Here is a 10,280-nt window from a genome sequence, read left to right as displayed (position 1 = left end):
TTTTCTTATAAGAATGGGAAATTTGCAATGGAAATAGCGGATAAATGCAATTTTCTTGTCGACATATTTTATATTGTCAACGCTTTTAAAAGTTCTGCTCCAAAAACCTCCATCATACGCTGGTATGTTTAAAAAAAAAATGAATTTCATTGTATGCTGCGTGTTTTGTAACATTTTCATGTAGTGTGTACGGGTAGTGGAGGTAAATTTATTTTCGGTTTACTTATAATCTTCTCTTTTTTTTGCTGTATGCCAATTTTACTTTCCAAATGAAATGAATATTTCACACATGAATGCGAATTATTTAGCATAAAATATTGCACATTCTGGTTGTGAATAGAAGTGTAAAAGCTTCAAAATGGTACAACATTTTCTTTAAGTATTTTCCGTGGCATTTTCCTTGTAATGCTCGGTGTGTACTGCATATATATATCGCTCTCTATTTTGTAGATGACTAAAAGGAATTTTTATATTCATGATAGTTTGGCAAACTCATAGTGCAGAGTGTTTTACCGAATGCGAACTTATGGAGCTTTTAAGAAAATAAATGTTCGCAATTCGGATTGTTAATCCGTTTTATACAAAGTAATTACTTAGGCTGAATGCCATTTCCATTGCTTATTATTCTTTCCCGAATTCGTTACGAAAACAGAATGTATGAAGAACTGCAGAAAAATGTGGGACAGAATCTATTTCCATGTGATCGACTCGAAGGTAAGTAGAGGAATTAATTTGATCGAATAGGTGAAATAACGTAGAGTTGATAACAAATTGTACATTGGATTAGGTCACATCATCGGTATAATAGACGAAATTTTCGGTAAAGTAGATCAAATGAATGAAAATGACGTAGAAGGTTTGATATGACGCTGCACTTTCCTGTAATTTTCATCGTTCAAAACCACTTACAGTGGAAGAGTGACGCAAGTCCTGTTATCCACTTACAAAAGAACAAATATCGGAGTAGGTGACACTTACAGATTCGACACGCAAAAAGATATACGTCACAAATAACATCTGATGAGGAAAGTACGCGAACGTTTTATCAACAAAAATTTTACCCGAAACATGTTAGGAAGAGAATTGTAACAAAAAAAATTTGCGTCAAAAAGTGGCAAATCGAAAATTTGACGAAAATCGAAAATACAACGAAATTCTACAAACGAACTTTCTATCTTTAATTTTTTCCTAGTTATGACTGACAAAGCTTGCATTTAAAACGCAAGTAGACGACTTTCTAGGAAAATCATGAAAGACGGGTCGACGAAAATGTGAAACTCTATAAAATGGTCTTTTAAACGAACTTTCTATCTGCCACATTTTCTGAGTTACAGGTCCCATAGCTCAATAGCTTAACACGCTCATAGCTACGAAATTATAAGCTTTTATGAAAATTCCTTCAAACAAGTTTCTTAGAATTACGTCCTCGACATACTATGAAAATTTCAGCCAAATCCACCGGTAAATTTAAAAGTTTCGTTGTAACAGAAGGACAAAATAACAAAGATTGGTAAAATTCATCAATTTCAAAACGTATGAAAATCCATTTCTTCATTCAAATTTCCAAGTTTTGAAATTTAATATCTCAGACAAATCTTAACCTTATGTGGCGTGTGATAGCTCGTTGAACTCGTATAGACACCCAGATTACGAATAAAATACTTTGGGATAGTTCCGGAGGAGGAAAAGTAAAAAAAGTTGTGTATTCTGTTCCTCAGTCCTACGGACATTTTTTTGTCACATTTTTCAGTGTGAACGGACCTGCGTCACAGCATTTCACTAACGTAGGGCCATGATGCAAAAATGTATCGAAATTTCAGTTCAGTTGAAATTTTGTAGTGAAATGTAGTTAAAAAGACCGATAGCCGTTGGTATTTTTGCGATCGGCATAACCTCATTATATCCAACCTTGGAGAAAGCCTTGACCTTCAGCGTAAATAAAACGGAATTTGAGATAAATGAAGAAATCAAATTGAAACGAAAATTTTAAGTTACGGGGTAAAATGTCACTAGTCCCAGATAACTCGAAAGAACTCCGACCAAATTACGTTATTGTATTCGTAGTTTGTAGAGAGCCGTGAATTTGGACCGTGGGAGTAAAAGAAACTTGTAGACTCTGATTTTAAGTTGTGTATTCTCTTAAACTAAAACGTGTCGAAGTTTACAATCTTCTACGAACAAGATGCGTACGCAGCTTACTTCAAATCTTATTGATTTTTGGAATCCATCTTATTCTGAATTTCGGCTAATTTCTTGACATTTTTCACAAAACCATGACTTCTTCAGCACAAAACATCACCAATGACAGTGGATCTGAATTACCTTACCTTTGCAATGACTCCTCACAAGAGCATGGACCTTTCGTGAATCTAGATATACTCTACCTCTACCTATATAAGGAAATTGCACGTTTTTGATTGATCCTGTTTCAGTAGGTCCATTTTCAAGACAATTTCTTTCAAAATGTTACCTGCCATAAGTGAAAGAACTCACCTCAACCCCATCATTCCACGCTCGAGTAGATGTGTGAAAAAGCCCACCATTGTTTCCTATCAACTCGTGCCCCAATCAATAGAGCACAAATGAGCGAGCGTAAATGGTTTGTGGTGTTCTTGTGGACATGTAATTGAAATGAAAAATTTGGACCAATGAAGCCACAACCTTCACCAGATTTTCCCACATTACAAGCGAAAATCCAGTCCATCCAACATTTTACTGGACTGTCATAGGAAACGCCAACAAGGAAATGAGATTCGGTGCAGATAGAACGGTTTGAAAAAGTTAGAAAAAAACTTGATTGACTGATTGTTACGTTAGTTTTTATTGAATTTCTAGATTTGTATAAAACACATAATACGTAAATACATAATATTACAATACGTTTTCTTTTGTTTATTTTTAAATTCAATGGATTGTCTTCATAAAACTGAAAACTAAATGTTAATTGAATTATCTACATCAATGCGGAATGATGTAAAATGCAAAAATTAAAAAAAAAAAAAAAATAATTTTCTTTTGTTAAAACTTAGTTTTGGCACAAAAAAGGGAAAAAAAAGTTCAACAAATTTTAAATAAAAAAATAATTTAGTTCCACACTTAATTATAATTAATTAATTTAATTCAATAATATTAAATTAACATTTTGCTAAATTGTTAAGTAAGCCATGCCATTTTCTTGAAACAATAAATTATTGTAGTTAAGTTACACTTGGCGCAATGCATCCATCAGAACATAATATACACTAAAATGAATTCAATTGGATGAGATCCCATGAGACAATTAGCAATAACGCACTAGTACCTCGGTGACAATTGAAAATTCAAAAGACTGTTAACATTGTCTATGTATAATAGGTCTGTTCCAAGGTTATATGAGCTGTCAAAGCGTCATCCATAGAGCCATAACCAAAAAATTATGGTTCGCAAAAGCGTTGAGGTTATGGCTCTGGAGAGGAAATACGGCTGTCATTCTCTATCGGGTTTCTTTTTCAATTCTACTTAACTGTTAAAATGTTATACATCTTAGTGTCTTCAGTAGAGAAAACCATTTCAATGTACAACATTTTAATAGTTTTCTCTACCAAAAAGACATTAAAATGTTTGACATTAATTTAACCGTTCAAACTATGATAGAATTGAAAAAGAGGGAAATGATGTTTGCAAACTAAAGCTCAAATGTAATAGATTTTCGTACATTTTTAATACATTTCGTCAAGGTCAGCAATCTATTGTTAATGAAACAACTTCACGGCTATGACATTTCATAGATATTTACCAAAGAAGTTCTGTCGCCTGAAAGCATAGCGCAAACAATGAAGTACTGAAAAAAATAGATTGTGGATTTGAGCACTATTTCACAGTACTCTCAATGATTGACGCTGTCGTCGGCAAGCCGGTCACTTATGTCACTTCATCGAACAATATTTTTATGGACAATGTGATCGAAAATTTAATTTCCTAACAAATGATTTTGATTTTTAAATTTCGTATCTCAAAAGACAGACTCGAAGGTAGTGCCATTACTGATTTTTGCGGTAGTAACTATAACAGTTTCTACAATATATTGTGGTACAACCTCCACAGGCCAACAGAACTTTCTTAGAGACCCGTTAGATAATGACAGCCGTAATTTCTCTCCTGTGGATTTCGTTCGTTTTCGGCTTGTCAAAAATCGTTTTTACCGTACGATGGAACAAACCTATTGCGAGAACACCAGAGAGTATAACTTGTGAGAAATGAGTGAAGGCCGTTCAGTGAATGGCCCAATTTAGATTATCTACGATGTGCGACTATTGTGTCGGGGAATATTTTCGTTCCTACCCGAGCTTGCAAATTTTTATTGTCACCATCAGTGACTGCCCACTCTCCACTCGAAATAATAAACATGAGACCCGTACGAATTGGCACTTGACCTACACTGTAGAGGGCGCAAGGAAGGGCGTCACATTTATATGAAAAAGCAAAGATCACGAGCTGTCATCTCATTTCTCTATTTTATTTGTTAATATTAGTTTTTCACGGATCGTTGCTAATAGTGTTGCCAGCTTAACGCTAAAGTGCCAATAGTGTGCGCAAAATAGGTACTTCCCCATGAATGTAAAATATATCGAATGTACACTGCAACATACTTAATACATTGCGCCGCGACAGACCCCTAATTCAAAATTTTCTTTTGTTCTTCTGTCAAGTTTGACAGATTAACAAAAAAAATGAATTAGGTTCCTTCACGTCGCCGTCGCTATGTGTAACTTCGACGACGACTCATCGATGAGCCATAATTTTTTTGTTGTTGAAAGTTTCATACATTTTGCGTGACAGGGAGAGGGAAGGTTTCGAAAAGGACACTTTTGCGTTATTTATGAATGTCCCCTTAGATTATTGATGTTCAGGTCAAGACGAAAATATACGAAATCAACTTTTAAAACACTTTCAACTCGGAACCGCATCTATGAAACCATGAAAAGCAAAAAAAAAAACTGCCACAGAAAAGATCAACTGCCTCAAATCACTGCGAACGACGCAGATCAGTCATTGGTCATCAATTTTCAGCTAGGTGTAGGTGTGTTGCGTAAATGCACCAAAGCTTTATCAGCTGACATTTTATGTTGAAAATTATAAGTCATCTCTCCACCCACACAACACATATGTACGGAGATACGACTTATATTTTCAACTTAAAGATAAGACGTCCTTTGGGCTGTAATGCATTTGCGTAACATTCCTGTTTGACTAACAATCTAAAAATTATGTCTACACTAAACTAGATAAATGTTCCTCTTTGTAATGTTCAACTCACATTCACTACCCTGACTATGCACTAAGTCGTTGGTACCGATCAACATTTTCTTATCACATTCCATTGTTTTTCGTCGCTGTTTAACCAAGCACACGGAACTCATGACTAGAAACAGCATCAGTAACACGCACACGATAGCGGCTAGCCCGGTGGGTGATATGTTCGCATGTGATTTCGAGTTTTTGGTTGAAGCCGCATTTTGATACCTTGGAGTAATCACTTTGATATTTTTTGGATTTATAAATGTTGCTACTGTTGTTGTGGCCATTGGCGTTTCGGTTGGACCATTGTTGTCTGGATTCGCAACCGGAGACAATGATTGATGAATCGGCGATACTGACGATTGACTAATTCCCGACAACGAATGATTGATGACCGTCGACACATCGGTCGATGTGGATGTTTGCATTAGTTTGGTGGCATCACTGGTGTCAATGATAATCGGCATCGATTTGGACATGGTGCCAGTGACCTTGAAAGAGAAACAGTTGAACATCAAATGCAATATTGAATTCCCTTTTGCATTGCGTAATGGCTATTGTATATATGGCGATGGCGTTTATCTTAAACCGGGGGCAATGCATCTCAAGGGCATAATGTATCCTTCTCGAGTGATTTATTAATGTAGCTTTTCAATTATTTGATATTAATTGATACCACTGAACGCTACTAAAACCACAGGACACAATGCTACGGCATGTCAATCTATACAAAACCAAATTTAAATGTCGAAACAATTACCGCGCAATTAAACATTGAAAGCATTTGATTTATGGGGTTGTGTGTGTGTGTGTAGATAGATAGATACAGCGCCGGACATAATTAGAATCATATTGTCTAGTTTATTGATAACTAGAACTGAGTTCTTTATATATGGCAGTGCATAAGTACATGTAATTAAATTTGCCGCGATGTCGGTTGTCCCTGTATATATTGAATATTGATAGAATTTTTTCAATTACTGAAATGAATTCAAGTCCAATAGTCCACAAATGGACATGATGGAAAGGCGACATTTATACACTGTCAATATAGTCAATAACGATAATATCGTCCTAAGAACGGTGTTATCGTCCTAAAAACGATATTATCGTCCTAAAATATCGTTAAAAAAACGATGATATCGTTTTTGGCCGATAATATCGTCCTTGATCATCGATATCAGCGATAATATCGTCTATCGTTATTATTATTTTCTGTACGATTTTATCGTTTCTATGGACGATAATTTTTGGAACGATAGTATCGATTTGGATGACAATATTGTTCTGGGCAGTGCATATATTCGAGAAAGTATTATCTTGAATTTTCATAAATTTTCACGATTTTCTAAAATTTTCATGAAAATTCGAGAAAATATATTCGCGAATATAGGCGGTCTAGTACAGATTCGAATGAAAAGTTTAAATTTCCAAACAATGCTCAAAAGGGAAATTACTTTGATTTGGATAAAAAGTTCAGTTTTTCAAAGAATTCTTAAAAGGAAAATAACTCGGACGATAATATCGCCCATGACGATGTTATCGTTGAGGACAAAAACAGAAAACAGAAACAGAAAACGAAAATATCCATGAAATTTTTTAGAACTATAATATCGTCAAGAAAACGATAATATAGATCAGTGTCAAATAACTGTTCTTCTCTCAAAACAGTGTCAAATGAGTTGTCAATTTCACAAAGCTAACCTCAAACAATGACAGCTCCATATAAATTTTTGTAACATTTTGGTTAGCTTTGTGAAAATGACAGCTCATTTGACATCTCAAACGACATTGACAATGATCTATTGTCCAGACAATATTTTGAAATTTTTCATTTTAGTCGATATTATCGTCCTGGATGAATATTAGTTTCGTTTTTTGGACGATATTATCGTTCCTGACGATATTGACCGTGTAAAAATCTCCCGCCTTTTGGAAATGATACATTACTGACTGACATTTAGATTTATTGTCATCTGTATGATTTATCCATTCCATCCAATCAATGAAAGAAACCCGGTTTTAATGGATACAAAATTGGAAACGTACAGGGCAGGGACTAAAATTAAGAACATGCGATGTGAATTTGCACCGAGTAGAACAACGCTAATCAATATTCGGCACCACGAAAATTTTTCAGTATGAAGCTGAAATTGCGCGAAATTGGAGTTTTAATGATATACTTACTCAAGCTCAAGTGACACGAAAGGGACCTATTTTAAATTTTCCTTTTGTTCTTCTGTCAAGTGTGACATGTGACATTATAACAAAAGAATAATTTGAATTAGGTCTCTTTCGTGTCGCTATGTGTAGCTACAGTTAGACATTAATCAGATATTGCAGTTTCTTAATTTTGCTTAAATGCAGCAATCACCTATTCTGACTCATCAAGTTATTAGTGCGAATTCTAAATATTCTAATAGGACCATATTGATGACAATTCGGTAAAATCAATTCCAAAATCAGGAGGACGCCTAAATCGATAAACTCGCAAATTCTTAAGAAAAATCGTTTTGGATGATCACTTTCACGAACTCTTTTTTGGTACAGTGCCGACAATTGCGGCTAGTCAGATTTCGGCTCCATGGATTTTTATTAAGGAGTAAGGGAACACCTCAAAAAAAATTTAGAAAAATAGAAGATAAAATTCTAGATTTTTAGAATTTTTTTTTAGGTATGTCCTGACTCCTTAACAGCAATGTGGGAGCCGAAATTCAGCGAGCCGCAATTATCTGCAGTGTGTTAAAATTTTCTAGATACGCATAATAAGTCGGTCTTAGTAGTGGGCCCAGTTTGTCATTTCGGATGCTCCGTAATTTATGCGAGACTGTACGTATTACGAGAGCTTGCGCGAGTATAAGTTAACATCGAGTGTAAACTACTACAAGGTGAGGTATTTTACGGCAGTAGGAAAACTTTGCAATATCTAAGAAAGTATAACGTTGCCTGCAAATTCGTAACACAGCTAGGACAAGTCTTTTAACTTTTATGACACATACAAATCGTATGTCAATCTCATAGAATCATGGAATGCTTTATGATAATCATGTAAGTCTCTCTGGTGGGACGCGCATTCAACCTAAATTGAATTGATTCATCAACGATGTTGCCATAGAAAGAAAATTTCAAAAGGATGCAGTACCTGTGAAGATCAAGGCCCATAAAAACGTCCTAGAATGAAAGGAAAGTTGTCTTCTAAAAAAAATAATTGCCGGATGGCAATGTTATTGCTCCAGAACCAGAACAAGTAGACTTTTGCATGTAATTCGAAGAGCGATCATTTCTTAAAAATAGCTAGTCCGATCACTTGAGTGATGGTTATCGTTGTTTGTTTTTAAGTCGAGCGATAGCACTAATTAAAATCTTCATAACGTATGGCTGGGTGTGCTGTTACAGTTAAAGTATACTATCAGATTACATTTTTCCACCCAGAACCGTTTTACCTTCTTGTTTCTCTCTGATTCACTGGCATCTGCGGTAATGAATTTAAATTTCAAAGTTGCAATTACGACAAGCAGATTCAAAGTGGAAATTTAGCAATTTTCGAGCATTTAGAACTCTGACCGAACTGCTACTTAAAGGATGCATAATGAAATGATGAACGATACTTTTATACATTGGATACGAGGTTTTTTTGTGTGTATGAACTCCCCTTACGTTAACCTTATTTTCCATATATGATGTGCGGTCAAACGAAATCATTTTCGAAAACATAATTGCATTTAATAACTCAATTTAACTTTAATAATCACATTGGGTTCAAGAGTGCAATTTTGTAGCACGCAAAGCGCAATCAAGTCTTGGTTGTAGTATTAGTGAATAACATGTAATAAAATGTACATTTTGCTGGGTATGGGATCCGAGTATTACGTATTATACACATATGTGAATACATAAATTGTGATTGCAGTGTTTACGGTTGAATATATTGATGAATTCGACATCAGGTAATATTTTGTGTGAATCTGCAGACTTTCCATTTTTGTGTGTGTCAATTTTCAATTAATTTTTTTTTGTCATTCTCCGATTTCCAAGTGCACGTCCGTTGGTATCCTTATCAAAACTATCTCTAAATTCGATTCATTCAACATTTGATACATATCAAAACTACGATTTTCAATCGATTTGAACGTAATTTGTCGAAAGACACTTAACAGTCAAGTAACATTAAATGAAAAGAAAAATATTTCACCTAAAGGGTTGTAAAGACGAACATTGTTACCTTAGGGAGAGAATGGCTATTTGTTTACAAAGTCGAAAAAATTGGAAATTCTAACAATGTTTCTGGGCCCATAACCTGTTGGAATTTCACGGATTAGAGAGTAATTGTTCTGAGAACAGAACACCGTATTTATATGTTTCTGAGCCCTAAATAAGGTTGTTCGCGTGGTTACAGACATCGCCAGAAATAGTATAGGCATTGTGGGGACTTTCGATTTCAATCTTACCTTATTTTTACAGGTAACCTGCATCCGGTACTTCGTATCTGGCCAAAGAGACAATTGTGCATCCGGAGTATCGGTCAGTAGATTTCCCATGAGACCTCCACCGGACACTTCCCATGTGACCAAACATTGACTGGGCTCATTGACCGATGTCCATGTTATGTCAGCCGATGTTAACGATCCGTCGCGAATCATTGAATGAATGTGCACTTTAATGGCGTCTAATTGATTTGTGTTTTGATTGTACGCATGTAATGTAGATTGTTCGGATGTTGCGGCACAGCTGTTCCAACACTGAAAGTTGATAAACAGAAAAATCATTAATATATCGGCTTAGTGGAATTTGTTGATCGAGTGTACAATCTATGTAACTGATTGACGCAGTAGTGGGGATATTTAATCAGAAAACTGCCTAACTTAAAGTTAGGCTATGTGTTAACATATTGAGCAGGTTAAACGTGACTAAGACTAGTAAGACAGCGTGTCAAAACAGTATTGCCATAGACGAATTAAGTCAATGAAATTAAAATTCAAGCCATAAGTGCCCCTCAGAATTCG

General features: G+C 35.2%; 1 protein-coding gene across 1 annotated transcript in view; it reads right to left on the bottom strand.

Moving 5' to 3' along the window:
* Window positions 1-4,204: 4,204 nt before the first annotated feature.
* LOC119069436 overlaps window positions 4,205-10,280 on the bottom strand; it is a 37,610-nt gene continuing 31,534 nt past the window's right edge. The window contains exons 3-4 of the mRNA XM_037173494.1: window positions 9,726-10,016; window positions 4,205-5,768 (exon numbers count right to left, since the gene is read on the bottom strand). Of these exons, the coding sequence (XP_037029389.1) occupies window positions 5,256-5,768; window positions 9,726-10,016 (804 nt within the window). The 3' untranslated portion in view covers window positions 4,205-5,255. The remainder of the gene's footprint in view (window positions 5,769-9,725; window positions 10,017-10,280) is intronic.

The sequence above is a fragment of the Bradysia coprophila genome (genome assembly GCF_014529535.1).
Source record: "Bradysia coprophila strain Holo2 chromosome X unlocalized genomic scaffold, BU_Bcop_v1 contig_35, whole genome shotgun sequence".
NCBI classification, from domain to species: Eukaryota; Metazoa; Arthropoda; class Insecta; order Diptera; family Sciaridae; genus Bradysia; species Bradysia coprophila.
The sequence above is the reverse complement of the archived record's forward strand: the minus strand, read 5'-3'. Positions and strand labels throughout refer to the sequence as shown.